The sequence below is a fragment of the Malania oleifera genome, chromosome 5 (assembly GCF_029873635.1).
Source record: "Malania oleifera isolate guangnan ecotype guangnan chromosome 5, ASM2987363v1, whole genome shotgun sequence".
Classification (NCBI taxonomy): Eukaryota; Viridiplantae; Streptophyta; class Magnoliopsida; order Santalales; family Ximeniaceae; genus Malania; species Malania oleifera.
In genome coordinates, this window is record NC_080421.1 from 2,741,809 (window position 1) to 2,769,808 (window position 28,000).

General features: G+C 35.3%; 1 protein-coding gene across 1 annotated transcript; it reads left to right on the plus strand.

The window, feature by feature from the left end:
- Positions 1–300: 300 nt before the first annotated feature.
- Positions 301–16,748, plus strand: LOC131156600 (serine/threonine-protein kinase STY46). Its single transcript, XM_058110412.1, has 16 exons — positions 301–757; positions 1,471–1,585; positions 2,678–2,778; positions 2,909–3,028; positions 5,617–5,671; positions 9,741–9,851; positions 10,743–10,793; positions 12,534–12,709; positions 12,785–12,892; positions 13,078–13,151; positions 13,338–13,513; positions 14,588–14,683; positions 15,639–15,719; positions 15,819–15,872; positions 16,021–16,155; positions 16,350–16,748. The coding sequence occupies exons 1-16, from the start codon at positions 564–566 to the stop codon at positions 16,431–16,433; spliced, it is 1,731 nt and encodes a 576-aa protein (XP_057966395.1). The 5' UTR covers positions 301–563; the 3' UTR covers positions 16,434–16,748.
- Positions 16,749–28,000: the final 11,252 nt, after the last annotated feature.

Genomic DNA, 28,000 nt, shown 5'->3' on the forward strand with positions numbered 1-28,000 from the left:
CTCATGATCTAAAAATAATTTAGATACGATAAAAGTATATTTTTATCATTATTAAATTATATTTTTTCTTACAAACTTTTCTTCAATATTGGGTAGCGCTGGAGGAGAGAAATTTTTATCTACTATTTTTACTTAGTAAACATGTTACATGTGCAAATGATTTTGTCTGAATAAATTTATTAATTATTTGGGAGCCATATAATAATTAATCGTTAATAAATAATTCGAAGGGTTTAAATGTCATTTTAGAAAATAAAAAATGTTTAGAGATATTTTGTACACGACTACTCGAGGTGGAAGTGTAATATGCAGTTAAGCTTTTCATATTATATAGTGTTTTAATTAAGCCTTCTTAAATCTCATCGATCTTCATATAAACTCCTCGTGGCCGCAACCTTATTCGATCGATTTTTCTGGTTTCGGAGCAATCGAGTTCACGTAAACCGTTGGAGATCACCGCCGGCTCGTTCCCAATCGGTCTGTTCATCTTCGTTTTCGTTTTGCTTTTCGCGAATCGACTTTCGTTCTCGTTCCCATTCTTGTTCTTGTTCCTGTTTTTTTCGATGGTGATGGAGGATACCGAGAGTTGCAGCAGCAGAGTCCACGATACGTCGCCGGCGCAGTCCCGGCAGCAGAGGCAGAAGCTCGAGGTATACAATGAGGTGCTTTGCCGGCTCAAACAATCGAGCAACGACGAGGCCCTCCTGCCAGGCTTCGAAGACGAACTGTGGACTCACTTCAATAGGCTTCCCACTCGGTCTGTACCTTTTACCCTAACTTTTCCTGCGTTTCGTTCCCTACTCTCTTTTTTGCTCTCATTTTTTTTTTTCGAAGAAATTTGCGAATGTTTCTGTTGTTCTGCCATCGCTTCGTTTTAATGGCAAAAGGTTCTGTTCTTGACTTCTTGCTATATCAAGATTGAATTTTCTGAGTTCCAGTCATGGAAATTCTTTTTGTTGTTCTTGTTTTAAGTTTCTTGTCTAAGAGTTTTTGGTTTTTTTTTTCAAACAGAAGTTTTTCTTAGCAGAAGTTTTTCTTTTTTCTTTTTTCTTTTTTCTTTTTAAATTCTAATTTGCCTAGTGGATTAATCTCATATGAAGATAGTGTGGAGCGTCTTACGCTGTGACAGAATATTGCGAAGCGCGCATTCTGATTCTTCTTGCAGTGCTGTAGCCTTCATTTATTTTGACCTTTGCTGCTATGGAACTGACTTAATGGATCATCCTTCCTCTTTGTGCTTTGTCGAGTGATTGGTCGTGGCATTTTATTATTTTAATGCCAATTGCTGGATTAGACTCTCAATTGTTCTTTGCCTGTGGGCACGCATGTGGTTTTGACTGTTGTTATTGTTTTTTTATTAATTTTTTTTTTCCAATTGTGATCTTTATTCGGAATGAAATGATTTCATATATGAGATATTCACGTTTTCGCTATCTGATTGACTGTTTTGAGGCATTCGCTGCTTTTCAGGTATGCTTTGGATGTGAATGCGGAGAGGGCAGAAGATGTTCTCATGCACAAGAGGTTGCTGCATCTCGCCCACGACCCTGACAACAGACCTGCAATTGAAGTGCGCCTAGTTCAGGTGTTGACCCCATGATGAGCGTTATTTCTCATATTTTTTTCTTGATTATTCTGCAGTTGCGGAAGTAGTAGTAGTTTAATTGACAACCTCTAGATAATGTGCTTGGTTGTTGTATTAGTGGAGATTTATTAAATTTAGGTTAAAGTTTTTTAAGCAGATTGGCTAAGGGAAAGAATGATGTTAATGTTAGTACTCCTTTTATTATTTTTAACTTTGCAAATTTTGTCACGCTGTTGTTACAATCAGATGGTTATTGTCAAGATGATACTCTGTTTTCTTCATTTTAACATTATGTGATGTAGTTCCATGATACTTTGCAGCCTTTGTAGAGTTTTGGTGATGACACTTTATTACTGTGGGTATACATTGTTGTTCACAATTGTCTCACAGATGTAGCTTCCCTCGTATTGCAACATACCGCCTGTCATGGAAACATGATAGTCACGCAATGTGCCTAGTTTATACAGCATAAATTGACATGAAATAAAATCCCCGTGTAACAATTGCTATTGCTCTAAAGTAGTCTTACCATCAGCCACTAGAATTGATGGGTATCAATTTTGGAATCTTTGACTTCAGGGTAGTAGACTAGTAGTTGTTTCTCCCCATTACAAATTTTGATTTCATGTTCATCCATGAATGAATTGAGAAACTTTACAAAATTACCTGCTGTAGTCATTAACTGCAAACCCACATTCTTTCCAGAAGTTATTGGAATATTTTCTGAACCATCTGCCCCACTTAATTTATGTTTTTCTAACTTTGGATACAATAGCATGATTTGCCAACTGTTACTCTGATTAGTTTGTAGACAGTCTGTTAGATGCTAGTTGTGATTAATTTAGAAACAATTTCCAAGATTGACTTAGTTTGAGTGAGATATTGGCTCTAAGAGAATTTGAATTAATCAATCTATAATCACCTTTTTGAATTCTTACTGTCGAATTGGATTTCCATCTTTTTTCTCTTATTGGGATACTAGTTCAAAACTTTTTCAAGACAAATGGAGAATAAATGCTTACATGGGAATTTTTCGTTTTTTTTGAACTTTCTTCCATGACCAAACACATTTGATGATTGCCTATTATGCAGGTTCAACCAACATCTGATGGGAATTCTGTTGATTCCATTCAGTCACACTCTCCGAATAAAGAAGATGCACAAAGTTCTTTAAACTACTCTACCAGGCAGAGGTACTTTTCCTTTTTAGAGGTCTCTTCCCATAAATTTCATGTGAGTAATTTTTGGTGAATTATTTGATACTGCTTCAATCAATGCCTTATTGTTTATGCTGACCTATCTGCCTTCTTTTTCACATAGCAGCATTCATCCACCACCTGCTTTTGGTTCATCTCCTAATCTTGAGGCTCTTGCCCTTGAAGCTAGTAAATCTCAAGTTAAAGATGGGGACAGCTCTGTCCATGCCAGTGCACTGTTTTTAAGGTAAGTAATTCTTATATGTATACCGACAACTGGTGTTAACTGTTACCAGATTGGAGCTGGTTTGTCAACTTGACTGGATTAAAAAATTTACATTTGGGTTCGAATTCTTTTGAATTACTTTGTACAATTATCAATCTCTCAAATGCTTTGTTATTGAACCATGAAAATTTCAAAGTTTTATCCTGAAATTTCTATTATTCATTATCTTCACACTTGATATAATGGAGTGGCAAACAAGAATCACGATTCACGACATTGTATAATTATCAATCCCTCCAATGCTTTGTTCTTTAATGAATTATGAAAGTTGCTAGGTTTTATCCTGAAGTTTCTATTGTTCATCATCTTCACACTTAATGTAGTGGATTGGCAAAGAGGAATCACCACTTAGATGTCCTCCCTTGTATTTTGGATTGATGCTTGGTTGAATTGATTTCAATTTTCTTTGTAACTTTGTGATGCCCTATCATTTCTTATTCGATTCTGTTTCAAATGTTTTCTCTCGACATAACTTGAAGAAAAAAACTGTCCAAAAGGTTTGAACATGCAGTAACACGTGATGCATCTGAAAATTAACAGATTACCCTGAATTTCTGATGGAATCTGAGGAGAAATTTGTCTTCCAGGGAATTTCCACAATTTACTATGAGATTTAGTGTGTATCCATGGTAATATATTGTAAATATGTATAATTTGTGGGCACCTTATTTGTAGGTGTTATTTTTTTCTCAATATCATTGCCAACAGCAAGATTGACTATGTTTGCTTCAAATTGCAATAGAAGTCCAATGTGTGATGTACATCTGAATGTTAGTGAAACATTTGCAATTAAGTACGCTTTGGTTATAATCGGCATGTAGGGAAAAAAAATTTTATGCATTCTTCTTTTCAGCAGTAATGGACTGTACAAGATGTAGTTCTTGTAGCATAATTTAGACAAATCTTACACCAACAATTATTTTGTTTGTCATCTGTTCTAGATGTTTGACCCAACAAATATGTTTTTAAATTCATCATTAGAGGTAATTGGTGAGCTTGTGTTACAATTTCATCCTCTCCTCAGTCTCCTGCCAGCTAGACGGTGTCGCTCAGTTGCTGATTGAGTCAAGCACTTGGAGTCTTTTATGCACACAATATGCATGTCGATATGTAGAAATCATGGCAACTAATGTAATCTGGCTTCAATAGATTGGTTTCATTGATGGCAATAGTATCAACTCTCAATTTGGAATCAGGCTGGACATGTTATCTTGAGTTTAGAAACCCACCTGTAGCTTTTAGATCTATCTTAACCTTGCGAATTGCACGGGTGCTTCCCTTGAAGGTCTTATGGGCACAATCTTTTGTCCGAACACATGGAAATAATACAAAACATATAACTGGGGTCCATGTTATAAAATACGTCCATTTTAAAAATAAAAAAAAAAGGCATTCCTGGGCCACAAGGCTCCTCGCTTTGCAAGGGTAAGGGGCAGGGTCATCACGTTGTATGTAGCCTTACCCCTGCTTTTAGCAAAGAGGCTGTTTCCTTGTACTCAAACCCATGACCAACGGGTGACATAGGAGCAACCTTATTGTTGATCCTAGCCTGTCCTCATAAAATATTCCCATTATATTGCACAATAAAATTATTTTTGGAATGTTTAAATTGCACACATTGTCGAGGCTGATTACAAGTTTCATAGAGGTGTAGTATGGGCCACTGGTCCACACCATATATGCCACCGTAAAAGCATGGCACCTTGGCAACTATAGCACAATATCACCACCAGGTATAATTGTCTGCTATTGAATAGATTCCTTTCCTCCCCCCCCCCCCCTTTTTTTTTTTACATACTATGGTTGGAGGTGGGTTTTGTAGGCCTGCTTGAGTGTGAGTTGTCGTTTTGAACCAAATTAAAAATTATTTTTAAGTTTTCACCCAACTCTCATGTGTATGCATCTCATCAATTTAGAATGCTAACTGTTTTATATAGTCTATGCTGAATTCTTACTTGTATGCTTTGTCACACCAATTATTTCAATATAAAAAAAATTTGAAAGGCAGGAGTCTTGAAGGGCCAGTTTGGTTTTTTACAAAGATGCACCAAATTTTTAAAGAGTTAGAGAGTACAAGAATGAGTGAGAAATTTATTTTAGATAATGTCACTTTATCTTCATGTGTCACAATTGAATTTAAAGCAACTATTAAGCTCATTAACAAATTATGAAAGTAATCCAATCTAAAATTGTATAGACAAGAAATGAAATTGTTTCTCCCATAGTGAGATGCAACATTCTTCAGTGTGCATTGGTGATTTGACTGAAACAATTCATGATGTTCTATTTAGATTTATAGTGTGAGTAAAGATTTAAAGCCTTCACAAAGGGCATTTGCAATCTGATTGAAAAAAGTTCATGTTGTTCAGTTTCTAGAGTGTCTAAATGTGTGTTTGCTTGTGTGTAGCTTTACCTAAGTGTTATAACAGTAATAGAGGCACCTCATTTTTTAATTTCTTTACATTTATTAAAGTGTTACAAGTTACAATAGTTGTTTCGCAGGTTTGTGTTGTAATGCTTACATTTTCATGTGATTGATAATGATATAGGCCCATGCATGAAATCACATTTTCAACAGATGACAAGCCAAAACTCCTCAGTCAGGTAGCTGTCTTGTTTTCTTATTGTAACATGACAAGTATATCTATACATGGATTATTTTATGGATATGGATCCAATTGTCAAAATTTTGTTGGATTTATCATATTTCTTCATGACAACAAACACACTAATGTTGTGACGACCTGCTTAATTTTTACATTTTTTTTTTCATAATAAAATTAATATCACATCTTAGCTCAGCAGATCACAATCCACCTGGACCCGTGGGTACCAGGGATACATCAGAACACAAAACAGAAGCCTAAGCAGCAAGAAACATATAATCATATACATCTCATTATACCATACATCACAATACCAAAGTTACTACAATCATTGTATACATATATACACAATACTCAATCCAAAAAGATGACTTAGGGCGATTTCACAAAATACATCCGACCCTATCAAAATACTTACCTTTCTGGAAAGGCAGATCTATTGTACTAGTTCAGCGGGCCTTTACCCGCTCTTCTATCAGGGGCTCCTGAAAAGTTAATAAAATTCAGGGTGAGACACCTCTTAGTAAGGGAAATAAATTAATACCAGTGTGTGACAACATGAGTGTTCCGTGTTATACATATACCATACATAACATATTTAGTAACTGTTTTGTCAAATCTGGGAAAACATATATATATATATATATATATCAAAACATGGCAGAACATACTGTATTTTCATAAACATATCTCATCTCATATAATAATAATAATACAAAAACAATTCTGGTAGGTTAGCTGACTATTGTCATGTATTACCCCTACATGACTAGGTTGTGTGACCCGAAAGCGGGACCTGACAATGGTTGGCCGACCATTGCCAAGTCAAAAATACAGTCTGTAAGTCTGATGGGTCTGCCAGACCTGGTCCGTACACCAGGGGCGCTCACACACTTCTTAAAAACCACATCGACCATCCAATCTCACACCACTCCGTACAGCGGCGTTAACACAGATAACATGATCATGATGACCATGGACACATAGTAACGGTACCGTGCAAGTGTTAGCCTAGACCAAGCCAACCAGGTTCTGATACAATATAACATATACTGAAACTGTGATACATGGATATCTCATATCATTAATTATCAGATCAATCATATCATTTTGCATATATACGTATATCATGAAAATCATCAGCCGGTACGCCGGTATTACACATTTTATCATAGTTTGGCCCGTATACCTGCAAATTATAGCACAACTCGTACGCTGGCAAATCATATCCATAGCTCAGCTCGTACGCCGACAAATCATATCATAGCACAGCTCGTATGCTGGCAAATTACATCCATAGCACGGCCCATATGCCGGCAAACATATATAAAAATCTCGGCCCGTACGCTGGTTTTACACATTTTAAAAATCCATTTCTAGAAAACGGTATTTCATAACCATTTCTACTCATGTCACACTAAACAAGTTTTTCATATATTCAATATACCATCATTTTAACAGTATTTTTTCAAATATAAATCATATATATATTTATTTTCCTGAACCCAAATGCTATAACAGTATACATATTTTTTATCAAATACTAGCTTAGTTTTTTTAGCTTACCTAACTCTTGAAAAGCCCCTAAGAAAATCTGTTCCGCACCTGCAGGGTTCCTAACTCAACACCTTGAAAATGGAATTTTCCAAAACTAAAGTTTAGTATTTCTAAGCGTATAACATTTTCTACAACTGCCAAAAATTCAAATGCTGAGTAGAAACCCTTACTCTGGATTTGAAATGATTTCCACTTCAGCCCCACCGACGATCCGTTCCGACAGACTTCTAGAGAACTTTCCCAGAAGCGTCGTGGTGGTTTCAGATCGTCGAACCGGCGGAAATCCAACCCGAAATCGAAGAGAGAAGGAGGAGAAACCGTATGGGGAGAGAGAGAGGGATTTGGTGCGGCAAAATGAACTAAAAATCACGTTTAACCCTATTTATACTGCGAGATTCGTCGACGAGTCACGTCACCTCATCGACGAGTCCTGTAGAAAATTGGTCGACGAACTTCAACCCTCGTCGATGAATTTCAGGCTTTTGAAAAACCTCTCGTTATTTTCTCGTCGACGAATCCTGGCCTCGTCGACGAGCTCCTGTTATACCCTCGTCAACGAGTCCCCTGTATTCATCGACGAGCAGCTGAAAGATTCCTTGAAATTATACCTTCCAAAATGCAATGTTGCGTTCGTCGACGAAGTCGACTTTCTTCTTCTGTTTCCGGTTTCCATTTCCTTTTCTTTTATTATTTAAATACCATTATTCTTCGAGTTGTTACAAATGTGTTCTTTAAGCTCTTGGCTTTGAGATATGCAACCTGCTGTCATTTGGTTAGTCATGTTGTTTTGCTTTTTATTTACAAGCTAGGAATTTTCATGTCTTCTATGCTTGTATTAGGTTGTAGAGCCTCACAATTGCACCTCTTGTCGTGGGAAATGCATTATTTTAATTTTGTTTAATCTTTGTCAACGTGTCTTTATTTCTATTCCAAGTTGCATTTCATTCTTCTAGCTCTTTCTGTTTAGGAATGAAATCCTAGCCCTAAGTTTGAGAATCCTGGCTATTGCAATCACATTGTACTTTTGGCAACCGATTTACAGAATTTGTCTTATATTTGTGAGTGCTGCCCAATAGGGCCCATCAAAGAAAAATATTCCTTTTTTTTTTTCATGTATTCTTGAGAAGTCTTATGGAAAGAATTAACTTTGAAAATTATCCATTTTAAGGATCTCTGCTTTCTCAGAAAGTATCTTTTAAATTTGGGGTAAAAAGGTTTGGATTCCTTCCGGGTAAACTAGGGTTAGTAATAACCTCCATTCCTAAATTAAAAAAAATCAAGTGCTAGGAACCTAGAATAGACTACCACCTCTATTCAGTTTAAATAGGAGGAGCTTTATTAGCTTCACTTTTTGGAGGACGATCACTTCTAGATAAGAAAATCAAGTAGGAGGAATCCAAGAATGGACACTGCTTCTAATTAACATATACCTAAATGATGGGGATCCTATGGAGCATTACTCCTCAAACATGTAAATTGATTATAGGACAATGAAGATAGCTATCATCCCAAACTGTTATAAATTTTGTGTGTTAATCTGTTAGGAATCCCAAATTAAGATGGATTTGTCATCTTATTTTTTTCAGGAAAAAGAAGTAAATTGAATCCAATACTTAGAAAAACATCCGCAAAGAAGCCTGTGGTCCAAAAATTAAGTTATAAACTAAGAAGACTGGTGAACCTTAGGGAAAAAGAAAGCCATTAAGCACCTCAATTATCCCTTTTGATTTCAATTTTTGGAAATTGGTTAAATTTTTAATGATAATAAAATCAAACAGCAAATCAAACATCAATTTAAGCTATAAAATCCAATCAACACATTAATCCAATGTCATCAACAAATAACAATCACACCACCATCAAGCATGCAGTTATACATAAAAATGACATTCTTATACTTGATGCCGAAGCCTCTGTGGAAGGCTTAAGTTGACTGAGCCATGGGGGGAGAGTCAACAGCAATAACAAAAACAAACAATCACGAACACCACAGTTTGAAACCTAAGCCTTTGTCTAAGGCTTAAGTTGACCACACAAGCAATGGGTTTGGTGATATATTTGAAAAGGAATGTTCTCTTGCTTATGGGTTTGGTTTATTACATTTTAATTGAGTGAAACAAATCATACCACCATCTAGGGAAGAAACGCTCTCTCCTCTTGGGTTCCTCTGTGGTATGTGTTTGGAAGCACAGGCATGGATGCTAGCTATTCAATTTCGTTAAGTTTAGGAAAAATTTTATAGGCAAACTTACATGTGAATACAAGGGCAGAGCCACAGAGGCTTATAAGATTTCATATAATAAGCCCCCAAAAGTATGATTTAGTTGAGCTAGAGCCCCCTCTATGTTAGTTTATTTCTCATTTTGGCCCCACTTTGGCCCTCCATTCCTAAAGCCCAAGCTTCATTCCTGCATGTAAAATTGTGAACTTTTTGGGTGAAGAATACATCTCTGCTGATACACGTATCTTATTGGTTAAATTCTCTTCTTCTTTTTTTTCAAAATTTGCAGTTGACTTCTTTACTTTCTGAGCTTGGGCTGAACATTCAAGAAGCACATGCTTTTTCTACAATTGATGGTTTCTCTTTAGATGTCTTTGTTGTTGATGGTTGGCCGTATGAGGTAATTTCTTTTCATTCTTGCCATCTAATTATCTTGATAGTGTGGTTAATCTCTTTCTTGGAAAAAATTTCTTGGCACATATGCATGCATGCACAAAGTCTTGAATACATGCTTTGCTACTGTTAAGTTGTACCATATTTTTAGTGGTGTAACAAATGTGAGACTCAGCTTATATTAATGCCTTCATAAAAAATTGTAGAGTTGTGACTTACATTAAGGGGGATGGTCCACTTGAAGTTTATAAATAATGGAAGGTTTCATGCATTGTGGACTCAAGGCCTGAATTCCTAGTGAATGAAAGGCCCAATGTTGCAGTGGGGGGGAGGGAATGGAATTCGAGCCATGGCATAGTGTCATTATATTGTCATTTGATGGTATTTTGAGGTTTTCACATGGGGTATATTTATTTTTGTAGCGGACAGTTGAAACCCTAAGACAATATTTATTTTGCGGGGGCTCTGGACATAAGCGCATAGCTAGACAACATAAAAATTGCTGTGTTTTTTCCTCCAGTTTTGTTTTCTTCTGATTTGCTCTGCATGTGTGGGGGTTGGCATAATCCTAGTCTTATTTACAATAAGACTTGATTACGTGCATCAAATCTTGTTTACTGCCCATTCATTCCTATGAGATTGTTGAAATTTTCACACTAACAAATCATAACCCATATGAGATTTTTGAACCTCGTTTTAGTCACATATGTTAAGGGATACCTGATTTTGTTTGATTAAGAGCTATTTGGAAATACTAACTGCTTTTAAGGTTTCCTAACTTGCTCATATTTTATAAGTAAAAGCATCATGTTAACGTTATAGCTTTCTTTTTGCGTGGTTTAGTCCACTGCCATTTCCATGTGACACTGCTTAATTGAATTGATATTGGAAATTTTAGGAAACAGAGCAGCTTAAAACTGCATTGGAAAAGGAAGTTTTGAAAATTGAGGTAATTCTATTTCTTTCTACTCATTTGTTACTGCTAAGGCATGATATACATTGTTGACCACAACCTAACTGCATAAGTTTTTATGTATAGTAATCTAACATGGTATCAATGCCATGCATGCCATGAGGTCTTGGGTTCTAGCCTTGTTGCCTGTGTTTATTTTTTGTTTGTTAAGAATTACCCTATACCCTGTAACTGGTATTTGTTTATCATGTGTTCATCTCTCCATATGCGATCAGGCTGTACGTGCAGAGGAATGTTAAGGCTTGATTTACGTTGTTGGTCTACAACCTAATAGCTTGAGCTTTTAGGTAAGGTGGTAATCTAACAATTACAACAGAAAGATTATGAATCACCATATATTATATCCGAAGTTAAAGATCTCAGTTTGGACTTATCCTTACAATGTTAAGACTATGAATCACTTCAAAAACATGACGTAGAAGCTAAGTAGAGGGTTGATGAATTTTTTGTCTTGAACTTTCAATTGAATATGTTACTAACCTCAAATAGAATAAGGTTAAAATCTTTCATTCACCTGTATCTTTACCAAACTATGCTTAGATATTTTTGAGAAATTGATCTGGACATGTTCACAGCAAGTTGGTGGTCTTGAGTTTCTTGTAGTTCTAAAATGATCTTTTCTCCTTGACTTCTTGACCTAATGAATGATGACATTTTCAGTTGAGTTACCTTATATATATGAGCATAAAAGGTATCAACATCTGCATGGATCAAAATTCATAGTTATCATAGTTGTTTTGTATGCTCCCTAAACCAGTAGGAACTCTCTCTCTCTCTGTCTATACACATGCACTCATTCATGCATCATACTTGGTAATCCTAGTTGTCTTGTTAATTTATTTGTCCTCAAATGGTATCAGTGTATGCATAACCAGCATAACTTGTTTTGTTCTTTATAAAAGCTGGTCTCACTTTTTGTCATGTGTTTTCTTAAACTTCCATTAACTTTAGGGGTTAATATTTGGTGCTTATACATATGACAAATTTACCTAAAGCTCAATCGATAGGTTGAGGGGCCGAGAGGTGTCATACTATTTAAACGAACTCTGTTAGGTGGACCAACCGACCAACCAAGTTTGCTGAAGCTAAAAACTTGGTAGAGCTTCTTGAATTTGTTTTCTCATTTGTCCAAAAGCAAAACCAAATCTGAAGCTTGTGTCTTTTTTTTTCCCTTGGAAACTCAGTTTTCGTTTTGCTATGGCATGCTGAAAATAATGGTGTGTAAGTTCCAATGACACTAAGGGCTTATTGAATACGGTGCATGCTTTACATGGTAAATGCTGAATGTATACCACTGGACGACTATGAGACTTTCAGGTGTAAGAAAAATGGACATGTTTCAGTTGCTGTGTCTATATTTTTTTTGTGCAAAGGTTTGTTGCATATGAAAGATTTTGAAGATTGGGCCATGCAACATTTTGCTAGTATCGTGAAATAATCTATTGTGACAACCTGTGCAGTAATTGACATTTTGTGAAAATCACTCCATCAGAAAATTGAACTTATTCCTTATTGGTTGTTTGTTTGTCCTGATTCTATATCTTTATTATTTACTTTTACCTGTTGAATACATACCAATGGAGACTACACAGTTCATGTAATGATTGTTCATTGCGTCCATTGAGAAAACTTGATTGTGCTTTTTAGGTTTTACTGATAAATGGGTTTTTTTTCTCTGTTATGTGCTTTTCTCCATTGATGTTTATTACTGTGCAGAACCATTCATGGCCAAGTCATCATTCATTATTACCTTTAGGAGAGCAAGAGCAAAGGCTAATCAAATGTGAGCCTGACCATGTAACTATACCCAATGATGGGACGGATGTGTGGGAAATTGATGGCAAACATTTGAAATTTGAGAACAAAATTGCATCTGGTTCATATGGTGACTTGTAAGTTTTTCTTACTTCTGATTCACATTTCCTTGTGTTTGAATAGTCAGTGAATTGTTTCATTTGATTGATTAGGTACAAGGGTACATATTGCAGTCAGGAAGTGGCTATTAAAGTTCTAAAACCAGAGCGCTTGAACTCAGATTTGCAGAAGGAGTTTGCCCAAGAAGTCTTCATCATGAGGTTTGTTTATTGTAGTCCTGTCAGATCTGCAATAATTTGCCTTTTTTAGAAGTTCTCCTACATGTGTCGTTGCATATAATGATATATAATTGTACATGTACATGTACATAAAATGCATGCGTGCACACACATGCATAGCAGTAATTCGTAATTCTCTTCTTACAAGATCCCCATGGTACTTGCAGGAAAGTTCGACACAAGAATGTTGTACAGTTCATAGGCGCGTGTACTAAGCCTCCAAGCTTGTGCATTGTAACAGGTACATTTCTATGAGTTTAAAATGTTTCTAATAAAACAAGGAAGAAATTTCAATTTCAGAATGAAGCTTATATGCTCCTGAATTCTGCCTGTATTAATAAATGAATGAATTAGTTCTTCGTTTATTTACTTATTTTCTATTGTCATCTCTGCCAATTTTAATTTTCTTTTTAATTTTTATGTTCAGAATATATGTCTGGTGGAAGTGTGTATGACTATCTACACAAACAAAAGGGTGTTTTTAAGCTGCCATCCTTACTTAAAGTAGCAATTGATGTTTCGAAGGGGATGAACTACTTGCACCAGAACAATATAATCCACAGGGATTTGAAGGCTGCAAATCTTTTGATGGATGAAAATGACGTAAGATGCTCCCTTGGATCTGTATTTCCAGCTATGGCAATTTGTTTTGAATTTGTATTTGATTCTTGGAGAGATCTCCATATCCAACAAATGACAAGTTGCTCAGATGTGTAAACCTGGTCCTGAGGAGACCTGTTCATGAGTCTTGGAGAGATCCCTATGTTCAACAAACCAGAAGTTGTTGCTGAAGAGAAATATACTCTTCATCAGGATCTAGATGCAAGCATGTGTTTACAGTATCTTAATTGGCAGGAGGAGCTGAAGACGGATGCTCTTCATGATGATCTAAAAGAACACATTCACAGCATCTTATTTGACAGAAGTACTGCAGTTTTGTAGTTATGGTTGTAAGAACCTTATCCCAGCTGCAAACTATGGGAACAAATAATCTGTGGGGAATTAGGCCGCAACAGGGGCTTTCTGTCTTACCAAAATATCTACTTTACTTTTTAACCTCATGTCTCGGGTGTCATACTAACATACTCCTTACATATACAAATGGTGTTGTTCTCCAGTTTCTCATGCAGTGCTTGAAAAAAACAAGAATGACATTTGCAATACTTGATTCTTGTCAAGATTTGTACCAAAAAATGGCCAAAAATAAGAAATTGTTTTGAGTAGAAGAATTCCAACTAGGTGGCTGCTTTTATGTATTCCCACACAAGTACAAGCACGTGCATGCGCATGCACACGCACACGCACACTCACACGTACAAACACACGACACAAAACCAAAAAGAAAAAGGAAAGGCTTGTTATCTAGATGAATTTTTTTCTCATGTTATTTTATTGGTGTCGATTCCTGATCTTCTCTTTGTATGCCTTGTAGTTAGCTGTTACTGAATGTGTTTTGTAAAACAGTGTGTAGGTGGTTTTAATTTATATCAGTGGTGGTTGATACAATCAACTCATAATATTTTCCATGACATTCTTTGTTCTGATTTATGCTATTTAATTAATCCCCTGCACTGAGACATGAGAGTAAATTTTGGCGATTTCTTGAGTCTACACCAATGCCCCTATCTCTAGCTCCAGCTTTTAAATTGATTTCTATTTCTATGCATTGCATTATAGGTTGTCAAAGTAGCTGACTTTGGAGTTGCCAGAGTCAAAGTTCAATCCGGAGTCATGACAGCAGAAACTGGGACATATCGATGGATGGCACCTGAGGTGTGCCTAATTTACATTAAATGTTGGTTCCCTTTTTAAGTTCTTCATATGTGTTTGTTGACGCAACTGAATTCTGCTTTTTCATTTCCTATGAACTTAATTGATATATCTGTTTATTTTCTGTGAGATGCTTCTAGCTTCTTGATTGACATATTTATGCCCATATGGTTATGCACACCGATGCTTCTAGCTTCATGGTTTTCTGCATATTTATGCTTGTGTTGTAATGGGAGTGTTTTTTTGCTTGGGCTACACAGTTCAATCCATCTTCCATCCCATATCCCCTCCTCCACATTACAAAAAAACTCCCTGCCTCATCCCAAGGTTTAAAACTGGAACCGCCAAGTGTTCCGTTGTCATAACTTTCATGCTGTTCCTTGCCAAAAGTTCGACTTCTAGATTAAGCTTCCATTTTTTATCCATATGCCAGCCATAAGAAATATGTTTCTTACATACTTTCTCTGCTGTTTTTATATGATTTAAAGCAGTTTTTTTTCAATGGTAATTTTCATTCTGTGCAGCTAGATTGAGTAGTTCAATTTGTTACAACATGAAACAAATTATCATGAGTATGTTCCTTTGACAGGGGAAAATTATTTTTCCCATCTCCAAGAAAAAAAGCTCAATGATAAATGAGATATGGACCTTATGCTTGCACTGTAAAACTGCTGTGGCAAATGTTGTATACAATCAGTTTATGTCCATTTCTGCCTCATAAAAAAATAATAAATGAATAAACAGAGAAAGTGGCTACGTTTGTTGCACATTTGCCACAGCTGAAGCAATTGTGGACAAACAAAAATTAGGAAAAAAATTTCAGCCACTTGAAAGACTCCTGTCACATACCTGCTTCTTATTGTGATCTGACTGGGCAGTTGAGATGATCAGTCTTGGTCATTACTATTGTATCCGTGGTGCACATTTTTTTTTTCCAACAGTTCTTTTTGCAATGTAGGTTATTGAACATAAGCCATACGATCACAAGGCTGACATTTTTAGTTTCGGAGTTGTGTTATGGGAGTTGCTTACTGGAAAGGTACTGTTGGCTATTATTAGCATTTTCTGAACCTAGAAGTATAGTTAAATCTGTGTTCTTGTTCTGTTCAATCACACCATTCCAAATTTGTCTTGCCAGATTCCATATGAATACTTGACCCCGTTGCAAGCAGCTATTGGAGTTGTTCAGAAGGTAAATAATAATATTATTCCACAACAATGTTGAATATGGCTTTGGTATTTGGTAACCATGTAATTTCTACTTCCCCAAACCATTTGTTGTTCTGATAGGAAAGACAACTTTTCTGTGAAAATATCACTTGGATTAACATGGTTTTCAGGGTATGCGGCCTACAATCCCTAAGCACACCAATCCAAAGCTCATCGAGCTGCTTGAGAGATGCTGGCAGCAAGACCCAGCATTAAGACCCGATTTCTCCGAAATTATAGAGATCTTGAAGCAAATAGCCAAGGAGGTCATTTTCCTTATGCATATCCAGAATATTTTCTTTTATCCATTTGTCCATTGCTGCTTGGCCTCGATTTTCCTGAAACCCTCCCCCCTACAGAATTTCAGTTTATTAATCCATAACATACTAGGACAACCTTCTTTTGCACTTGAACTGATAGTTAATATAGCTAGAGCAGTTCTGATGAGTTTGTGGTTCAGGTTGGTGATGAAGGTGAGGATCGGCGCAAGGAGAAGTCATCCAGTGGACTCCTATCCGTCCTCAGACGTGGTGGCCATTACTGATACATAAAGCTAGAGAAGATATGTTTTGTGCTTTGAACATAGGCTCTAATTGTATTGGCCATTACCCATCTAACGCTGTACAGTATTTTCTCGACACAAGGAACGTTGGTTTTTTTTCCCCCTTTATTTTTAAGCATATTCAGCTTCCAATCTTCTCTTCCGGAAAAAAAAACAATCTCCCGAACCAACCAGACATTGTTTTCATAGTGCCAACATAGAGTTGGTAAGACTGGTGTGGATGAGCATTGTAACTATGCAAACTCCTGCGGCAATACAACTGCAAATTAGTAAATACAGTTATTCTTTTACTTGCCAGCTGGAATGTGCAATCCAAGTTGTCGCATCCTTGTACTCTTTACTTGGGTATTTTATGTTTTTTACAGGGCAATTATTGATATTCATAATTGAGTTTAAACCCTAAAATGGTTTGCTTTTAGCATAGCTGAGACTTCGTAAGAACTCTGTAGAGAAATATTGTTGAGTCATGTAAATTGCTGTTATTATTTTTCCGTTCAGTTCTACGAGTATGCATAGAGTTGATTGGCCCATTTAAGCGTTCAGCCCATTACGTGTTAGGAATATCTTTTGTAGCTCTATAAATTTGGGCCTTTCTTGGACCTGATGGGCTTATGGCTTACATTTAGGTGATATCATGTGTATGTTCTATTAAAAAAAGTTGTAAAGGCCCAAACAAAAGTATATTATATTAGAACAAATGCAAGGAGGGAGAAAATTTAGGAAGGTGCAAACCCACTGTTCAAGAATAAGTGGTGCTTATTAGATGGATTAATTTTTTGCCGAGCAGTGCTCATCTATTGTTGAGCCTCATGAGTCGTGCTTATCAAATAAGTATTTTTGCGTCTTATAAATTGTGCTTATCAAATCGATCAATTTTTTACCAGGCATTACTTGTCTCTTGTTATCTCATAAGTGTTGCTCATCAAATGGACATTTTTGGATTTCATGAGCTGTGCTCATTATATGTGACAATTTTTTATTGACCAGTGCTTATTTTCTAGGTAGATTTTCCTAGCATGAAGTCTTTACTAAAGGTATGTTTCCTTAAATACGCAGAACATAGAAAAGCCTAAAAGGAGACGGGGCTGCATGTGTGCTCTGTGCAGAATTAAAGAAAATGTGCTGTGTGCAGAATTAAAAATAAATCAGAGTGTTGTGTGCAAGAAAAATGTGCTGTGTGCAAAATAAAACAGAGTACTGTTTGCAGAATTTAAAAAAAAAAATTAGGGTGCCGTGTGCAGAAAAAAATGTGCTATGTGCAGAATAAAACAAAGTGCTGTGTGTAGAGAAAAAAATGTGGTGTAGAATTAAAAAATAGTGCTATGAAATCTCATGAAGTCTCATGCTTCGTGCTACCTCTTTTTCTCCTATAAATAGTTTCTCTCCCCTTCTCTTATTCTCCATACTTGGAAGGGAAATCTTTACTAAAGGTACGTTTCCTTAATCCTACCTCAATGATTTCATTAGTTTCTCTGGTATGTTTTCTTTTCAAATTTAATATGCTTCTTTTTGTGATGATAACCTCCTCTATGTTGATATATTTCTGGGTTCGCGCCATTAGCTCTCCCATATTAGTCGGGGGTTTCTTCTTTATAGAATTTAGGAAATGACAAGGTTGCAGAGTCGTCGTCAGAGCGCACCTATTGCTACTTCATAGTTTAAGTTTCTAATCTCCATAGTTGCATTGACAAAACAACGCATGAACTCTTTCACCATCTCTTCCTCTCCTTGAACAAGGCTTATAAGGTGGCCAAAGTCTTTGCCATTTTCGGTTTTTGACGAAATACCTCACGAACCGCCGCTCTATCTTAGAGAAAGACCTAATCAAGTCAGGCTTCAATGTCTAGTATCATACTCTAGCATTTTCCTTCTTTGTTGTTGCAAATGCTCGACACATAATGACATCATGTATATCTTATAATTGCATCAACATTCTGAAGGTGTTGAGGTGGTTTAGGGGACCTTAAAACCCATCATATCTTTCTATATAGGGCATCTTGAATCTGCTCGGTAAAGGGATCTCCATTATTTTCTTGGTAAAGTGGGGATCATAAGGGTTGATTGCGTACTTCTTTTACCAGCTTTTCTAGTTGATCAATTTTCTTGAGTTTTTCTTCCAATTCCAAGGATCATTGCTCATTAATGTCCAACATGTTGCCTTCTTCTACTTTCTTTGTCATATTTCTACTTTCTTTGTCATATTTAAAATTTTCAAGGTAGTGTTATGTGGTACCACCACTCTTTAGGTGTTGTTTCTACCATGTTCAATAGGAATTCTTTTATGTTGTAAGATTATGCTACACATTTCTTCCACCCTCCTTTGGAAGGCAAAAAATTGCTAAAGACATTATTTGCGGCGAATTGTCTAGTAGTAGGGAGTGAACAAATTGGGGTGATTGATCCCCAGCAACTTGTTTGGCCTCAAAATTGCATGATGCAACAATGATTGAGTTTTAGAAAGAAATCTTTCCAAGTTTTCCACAAATAACATTGACTATTGCTTGCTAAAATTTGTCTAGGGAGAATTTGGGTCAATTACGACTTCCATCATATGTCAAGAATGACCCAAGGTATGCTTTGGAGAATCACTCCAATGCCTAAGTTAGGAATTTGGAAAAATTATATGATTGCAATAGTAAACGAGTAAGTGAGAATAAGATAAAATTAGGTGAGATTAGATGTCTTACCTTTCTTAGAGGATCCTTTTTATAGGTATTTGGAATACCTTCCTATTGATTTCCCTACTAATGGATTGTAAGGATTACATTTTGAATATGTTACCAAGAAGTAAAAAATTGGTATACTAATCCCCTGCTTTAATTCATGGATGTTACCTCTTTTCCATTAATCCCTTGATATCTTTTCATTTTTTAGTCTTATATAAGTTAATGTCAAGTTTAATTTTAGAGTCTCTTTTAGGTTATGTCAATTATCTATAAAAATTTTCTCAATGCATACACTTTGTCACATGAGAGTTCGAATAGTTTCTTTATATTTTTTCCCCATTTTTCTTATACTTATGAAGGAAAAAATATGACTATTTTTTTCTCCTCAATTCATAGCCAATTTTTCATTATTCTCACTATTTTTTATGAATCAAACTTAAGAGACTGCAAGACTCATTTTTCTTCCAACCAAATAGTAGTGACCTCTGCTTGGTCATTCACTCTCCTATGTTTTGTTTTTCTCATAAGCATTTAGAGCATGTACTAGGGGTGAGTAAACGGTCAGTTTGGTGAAATTCGGTTAATTAACCAAATTAACCAAAAATTTCGGTTAATCATTTCCATTAACCGAATTGACCCAATAAGGGGTATTAACCAAACGTCGCCTGACTAAATTACCTGTTTGGGTAATTCGGTTAACCGAATTTAACCAAAATTATTTAAAACTAATTATTAAAAACAGAATTTTGGCGAAGCTTAATTATTTAACATATATTAATTTATATTTTAAATTTAATTAAGTATTAAATCAGTTAACCGAATTTTTATTTCCTATTCACCGAACCGAAAACTGATTCACCGAATTTTGGTGAAGCTTAACTGAACCAATCGAACCGATTTTTTTACCCAAATCGAACCGACCAATTTCAGTCGGTTAAATCGGTTAATTTGGGTTTCCCCGAATTATGCTCGTGAATTTAAAAGAAATTTCATATGAAATTTTAATACATTTTATTTAAATTCGTACAATCCAAATTAAAAATTCAAATCTCAAAATCTTACTCTATATTTAGGAAAACAAAGTTTGGATTTTCATAACATAGTTTAAGGTTATATCGAGTTTCTTGAATCGAAAATTCAAAAGTCATGCTCTCACAATAAATAAATAAATAAAAAGGTAATTTTAAGTTATTGCATTAACCACATGAGTGAAACTCTTTAATCACTTTTATTTTAAATTTGTATAAATCTTTTTCAGTTGTTCGTAACATCTTATTCGACAAAGAAAAAAAATTAATGTTGATATGAAAAAGTATAAATCGAGTTTATTGTAAATTTTAAAATAATAATTCCTCCACCAATTACATTGCCTAAAAAATTAAAATTAAAATTAAATTTAGATTTCGTAATTAAAGATATCAAAAAATTATAGGAAAGCTATGGATGACATGAATATCTGACGTGGTCCCTGAATTGTCAACTCATTAAGAACGATACGAGGTAAGCTCTGCCAACTCAATTCTGACGTGGTCATTTTGCATGCATGGATGTGGAAGCAAGCTTCATCCCACTTACTGAATACTTTTGAGAAGATAATATTAAAAATAGAAATTAGTGGCCCACTAGGCTGCGGGTTCAACCAGTGATAATGTAGCCATGTAGGTGACGTGGAGCCACCCATGAGGCTAAACCCTAGCTGCCAAAAATGGATTCTTTATATTTAAAAAATGTTACCGTAGTCAAAATAGAATTATTGTGTTGTTTGAGAGATAATTTATAAATTGTGAGCTGGGAATTTTAAATTTCATTTTTAATTTAAAAATATTTTAATACAAAAATATAAAGAGCATGCTTTATTTTAAGAATGATTTTTTATTTTATGTCCTAAAAGAACTATCAAAATATCAACTTCTTTTTTAAAAATATAAAAATGAAAAAATCTTTTCATAGGCTTTTGAAAGCTATATTTTATTTGATAATTGAAATATATTAATGAACAAATATTTTTTACTTATCATTAAATTTTTAGTTTTGGGTAAAATGCATTCACCTTCCTTGAAGTTTAATAAAACGGCAAAAACCTTCATTAGATTTCAAAAATATTACAGATCTCCGCTAAGATTTCAAAAATATCACATACCTCTCCTAAAGTTTATAAAAAAAAAACATAAACTTTCGAAACTTTATTTTTTACAAAATATAAAAAAAATTTTGTACCTTTTTGATAAATCTTAAAAAAGGTTTGTGATATTTTTGAAACTTTAAAAGAAGTTTTTGAAATTTTTAAAATTTTAGGGAAGCCACTGTCTTTTTTTCAAAGACTTTTCTGAAATTTTAGTGAGAGTTATTATCTTCTTATGAAACATCAAGAGAAGTTAGTGTACTTTACTTTTTAATTTTAAACTTTTTTATATTTAAAAACTCTTTCCTTTTCATCTTTTATCTTTTTTATTTTCTTTTTTTTTTAATATTCCTATTAAGAACAAAAAAAAAAAAAAAAAACATGCGTATCTAACTTGTCCTTGCTTGCTTTTTTCTTCTTTTCCAAACTCCTCCAAAAAAAAAACATGCGTATCTAACTATAGAGTTCCCTGATGAACTTTTCTCACACAGATAATTCATTTGCCCTCCAGACTCCCCATCCAAAGTTCGGCCTCACCGCTCAGAAACAGAACCGTCGATGGCTTGCCATGATTTCTCTGAGGCTGTCTGTAAAGACCCAAAAAAAAATAGATATTATTAATCAATTAATTAATTAAATAAACAAATAAAATAAATAGTATGAAAAAAAGCTAATTAGAATAAAGTTATATATATATATATATATATGTGTGTGTGTATGTGTGTGTGTGTGCGCATGTGTGTGTGTGTAATGTTATTATATTATTAATAAAACTTAATGGATTGCATTAAATGCAATCCAATGTTGATTTCAAATTTGGTGAAATTCAAATCCAATCTAATGTTGATTTCTGAAATTCAATTTCACCGATTCCTTTCACCGTCCCCCCCGTAACACCCCCCCCCCCCCCCGCGGCGGCGCCTCTCCAATGGTTTTCTCTCTCCGCGGCCACCTCTCTCTTTCTAAAATTTTTTTCAGGAATATTTAGTTGATTGGGAAATGGAAGGTACCGTTGGGTTTCTAACTCCGTCACCGATATTTCTACAGGAGTAGATTTATCGTGAGAGTGGTGTAGGCACCATTCTGGGGTAAGACAATTTTTCCCTATTTTTTCAATTTTTCCTTAGATCTTTAACCAAATCGACGATCGGGCACCACCACAAGGTCCTAGTCGCGATCGTCATCATTTTGGTTGGAGTAAATTTTTAATTTGGGTTTCCTAAACACCATTCCAAAGCCAAAGTGGGATTTGAGAAATTAGGTAAATTGGTTATATTTAAAGGTATAATTATTTATTTAGAATTTATGAGTTTAGGAAATATTAAAATAGTTTTTTATTTATGGTTGATTTAATGGAACTAGGATTTCTTATGCAGGGTTTGGGTGAGCGCCGTAGGTAACTTTTCGGGATCCCTGTTGGCGTAATTCAAGAAACCTGGTAAGGGGGAAATTATATATATTAAATCAGGTTTTTATGGATTAAATAAAAATGGACTATGTTATATATATTTTTTCATGTAAGTATAAAATGTCAACCATGTAAATTATGTTTTCTGAGCTTAGGATTGCTTATTTAGCTACATATATGTGAAAATGAACTGATGAAAGTGAAAAATATTTCAAGATAATTATGTAAGAAATGAAGGTATATTTTCAATAAATAAACGTTAAATATTGGTTGGCTTATTTTATAGGCAATGTATGAACTTTTCTGCTAAAATGTGTTACATGAGTGGATCGTAATGTTGTTTGAACATATGTTATTTGTATGAGATGCAGACCATGTAAGAAATGTATTGTTAATGAAATGTTATAAGGACCATGTTGCTTGTGTTTGATAATGCAACCATGTATGCAATGACAACTAAAAGAAGCTATAGACTAATTGATGACAACTAAAAGGAGTCATATTAGTATATTATAGTGCATATCTATGTGGACTAACTGATGTACAGCTAAAAGGAGTTATAGTACGAATGAATGAAATGAAAATGAAAGGAATGGAAATATGAATGAAATGGATGTGAAATATGAAATGTGAAAGATATAAAAGGTGAAAGGTTATGTAAAGTGAAATGCTATGAAATGGTAAAGTTATGAACATGAACAGTTATGGATGTTTGAATAACGACAAACAGAATAATGTATTATGGTATTATCAGGTATTTATGCTAGTAGAACGTCTTATGCTAGAGCGAGGTAAACTCTTTGTCAGAGGGCTTGCTGAGAAAGGCGAGTATACTAGTAGTATCAGATGTAGCAATCGGCTGCATAACGTGTTAGGGTAGAGGGAAATTACTTATATGGGCAGGTAGATTTCCCTATTCTTGAGAACCTTCACCGGTAAACTTTTGTATAAACTATGTGAGTACAAGATTAATCTATCACTTGAGAGCTTACTGAGTAAGGTGAGTGCCTTGGTATGCTTCAGTCGTGACCCTTGGGTTGCCTAATGTATCAAAGCAGAGGGGTGTTACTTGTATGGATGGGTAATCAACCCTATCCTTAGGTAATCTTGTGGGTAAAATATCTTACATTTGTTTGAATAAGATCAGAAAATGATTTCAGAAATTATGTTAATGATTTGCAAATGATGAATGTTATGTTATATACAAACTTCGTGTTGACCACACACTGTTTTTATATATATTGTTTCTTCCCTTGAGATGTGTCTCACTCGAATATGAATTTATCTTTTTCAGGACCTCCACGAGATCGAGCTTAGAGAGCTCGAGGTTGTTACAGCATTTTTTTGGGTTATAGAAGGGAAAATAGTATAATTTTAATGATATTTTTGGGATATATATTAAGTTATACTTTATGTTTAATGTTTCAAGTATTATGAGATATGGATGATTGTGAATACTGGATGTGTATATATGAGAATACATGTGATGAATAGTTATTTTGGATTATAGATAGAAATAGTAAACTCTGGTATTATATTTGTGAAGATTATATTTATGTTTTTCGTTGCGTACATGATATTAAAATGTAGATTATCAGGTAAATGAATGGATTAGTAGCACTCCGAGCCCACGTAGAGGGTCGGGGCGTTGCACCGTCACCTTAGGAAAATCATAAAAGATCATCAAGGGACTTCTGCCTCCAGACAACAAGATAAAACCCCAAAATCTTAAGTACCCAACTTCGCTATCCATCCAATATACCTGACCTACTCACAACACTTAGACTACCCATTCCTACTCTTATCACAACTCATTCCTATATTCTAGTAGTATTATCCTCTAAAGTTTGTAGAACTTAGCAACTTAAGCTCTGATATCACAACTGTAACGCTCCCAAAAAATTTTTCCATAATAAACATAAAAATAATATCATCATATGATACATTTGATACCATACATGCAACATTCACGGACCCAGTGGGGTCTAAGGTAATACCATCCATAATTAATTTAACCAACCAAACAACGGAAGCAAAATACTATTCTACTACCATATATGTAATGACCTGCTTAATTACCATATATATATATATATATATATATATATATAATATTACAATAATATTCTACATGCTCTGATACCATGCTGGGGGGTAAACCCAATCATTAACCTAAGCAGCGAGAAGCATAAATCATATAGATATAACCATATGAAAATATATACAAAATACAAAACCAATACCAAAGTACTACATGTTTCCCAAAATATACACATACCACTGTTCCCAAAACACCCTCAACTAGTTAGGGTATACAAAATCATTCCCAAAAATATACTCACTGGACACTGACAGGGCACTACTGAAGCTCCTCTATCTGCAAGCCTGATCTACTCGCCTACCTGGATCACCTGAAAAATGATTCAACACTGGGATAAGCCAACGCTCAGTAAGACGAAATATGCTATTACTAGTGTGTGGCAAATGAGCTACTATATCATGAAAATCTATTTTCAAATAAACATGTATAACTGAATATTTATATAAGTGATAAAATCCACCACCCCTGTCCCTATTGCTTAACATGACAGTATTGGAGATTATTATTCAAAATACTTCTAGTATAAGTATGTTCCCTGTTTCAACAAATCTATATATACGTAATAATAACTGAAAATGTACCCTGTGGATATCTGTGTGTCATGACTTACCCCCTCATGACAGGGTTGTGCGGCCCGTAGGCGGGATTTACCCTGGCTGGCCAACCAGGAATAAATCACTATACTCCATCGGTTGATTTGCCCACCTCAACCCATATCTAGATGAGGAGTCTGTCCTCGTCAAGGGCCTAGGTGATCGACCTGCTACCATGTATTATCTAAATAGGTGGTTGCACTCATAAAGTAACATAATATCTGTAGCAACGGTACCGTACTCTGTAACTACATAGTCCAACAAGGTCTGATACTATATAATGTATTTACAACTATCTGATTTACCATGATTCTAGAATAATTGAAATAACCATGATGCTGCATAAACTAAACTGTAATTCATACATCGTAATACTGAGAACTGTATAATCATAACACTGAAATTACATAGTCATAGTACTGATATTCGTATAATCATGGTACTAAGATTCATAAAATCATGATACTGAAATATTGTAAAATCAGAATACTGAAATATCGTAAAACATATTTTCGTACTATATTCATATTCACAAGCCACACGATACTGTAATACATAATTTTCATCATTTAATAATTTATATAATATTTTAAAAAATACCTAACATAGCATATTTCCCTTACCTGACTACTAGAAAGCTCCTATGGTATTCTAGACTAACACCCGCAGGGCCTCCTACAAAACACCCTGAAAATAATATTTTTCAGAACACAATATCAGTATTTCTCCGCCTACATCATTTCTTATAACTACCATGAGGCCAAAAATAGGTTAAAAGGCCTTACCCTGAATTTGGGATGAAATCCTACTTCGTTTCCCTAACGATCCGCTCTGGCAGACTTGTAAAGAACTTTGCCAGGAGCATCGTGGCAGCTTCAGATCGTCGATTCGACGACTGGAGGAGCCGAAATCGAAGAAAGAAGGGAGAAAGTGACGTAGAGAGAGAGAGAGAAGCGTTAAAAGTGAATAAAAATCCGATTTTTAGCTATTTATAGGGCCAGATTTGTCGACGAGACACGTCACCTCGTTGACGAGTCTTTCATTAAATTCGTCGATGAAACCCTGTATTCATCGACGAAATTCAGAGCAGCCAAAAATGTCGCTCGGTATTTTCTCGTCAATGAAATCTTGCCTTTGTCGACGAATTTCCTTATGCCCTCGTCGACGAACCCCTGTATTCGTCGGCGAGTCTTGGCAATTTCCTTGAAATTATTATTATTCCCCCCAAAATGTAATGTCGTCGACAAAGTCTACGGCCTCCTTATATTTCTGTTTCTATTTCTCTCCCTCTTATTATTTAAATAATATCATTCTTCGGGTCACTACAATATATACTAGAGTGCTAACTCTCAACCTTTGTATCAATATCTCCCCAAAACATATTACAGCCCAGAAAGACCAAAAACTAAATATAAACAAAATAGTGTTCTACTGACCCTCACTTTCAACTAGCTCGTTTAGGTCCCGCCCTGGGGCTCTTAGACTCAATTTGTCACGACTTGCTCATTTTTCACATATTTTTTTTAAAAAAAATATTAAAACCAATACTACACATCTCATATCCCAACTTAATAGGTCACAATCCACCTGAACCCGTGGGTACCAGGGATACATCAGAACATACAACAGAAGCCTAAGCAGCAAGAAACATGCAATCATATACATTACATACCATATATTATAATAACCAGAGTTACTACAATCACTGTATTTCCATATGTATATACAACCCAAAAATGTAATATATGGACAATCCCCACAAAAACCGAACTGTCCCGACCAAAAAACTTACCTTTCAGAAAGGGCAACAACTGTTCTAGATCAGCGAGACTTTTCCCGCTCTCCTATCAGGGGCTCCTAAAAAGTTAATAAGATTTAGGAGTGAGACACCTCTCAGTAAGGGAAATAAACTAATACCAGTGTGTGGCAATGTGAGTATTCTGTGTTCTAAATATACCATACATAATATAATCAGTACTGTTTTATCAAATCTGGAAAACATACATATATTAGCACATGGCGGAACATACTGCATTTCATAAACATATCTCATCTCATAATACAATAATAACATAAAAACAATCCTGGTAGGTTAGCTGGCTGTGGTCATGTATTACCCCCACATGACTAGGTTGTGTGGCCCAAAGACGGGACCTGATAATGGTTGGCCGACCACTACTAAGTCAATAGTCTAGTCTGTAGGTCCGATGGGTCTACCCAGACTGGTCCATACACCAAGGGCGATCACAGCACACTTTTTGAAAATAACCACATCGACCATCCAATCTCACACCACTTCGTACAGCGGCGTTAACACAGATATCATGATCACGAAGACCATGGACACATAGCAACGGTACCATGCAAGTGTTAGCCTAAACCAAGCCAACCAAGTTTTGATATCATATACATATACTAAAATCGTGATACATAGATATCTCATATCATTTATTTTCACATCAATCATATCATTTCACATATATATGTGTATCATGAAAATCATCGGCCTGTACGCCGGTATTACACATTTTATCATAGCACGGCCCGTACGCCGACAAATCACATAGCATAGTCCGTATGCTGACAAATCACATAGCATAGCCCGTATGCCGGCAAACATATCCACATAGCACGGCCCGTACGCCAAAAAATCACATAT

What these genes read in the sequence shown, in the direction of transcription:
- LOC131156600 (XM_058110412.1), top strand. Translation starts at nt 564, where the DNA reads ATGGTGATGGAGGATACCGAGAGTTGCAGCAGCAGAGTCCACGATACG. An exon ending in TTGAAGTGCGCCTAGTTCAG is followed by an intron (nt 1,586 to 2,677) that starts GTGTTGACCCCA and finishes CCTATTATGCAG; the next exon opens with GTTCAACCAACATCTGATGG. An exon ending in TCTGGTTCATATGGTGACTT is followed by an intron (nt 12,710 to 12,784) that starts GTAAGTTTTTCT and finishes TTGATTGATTAG; the next exon opens with GTACAAGGGTACATATTGCA.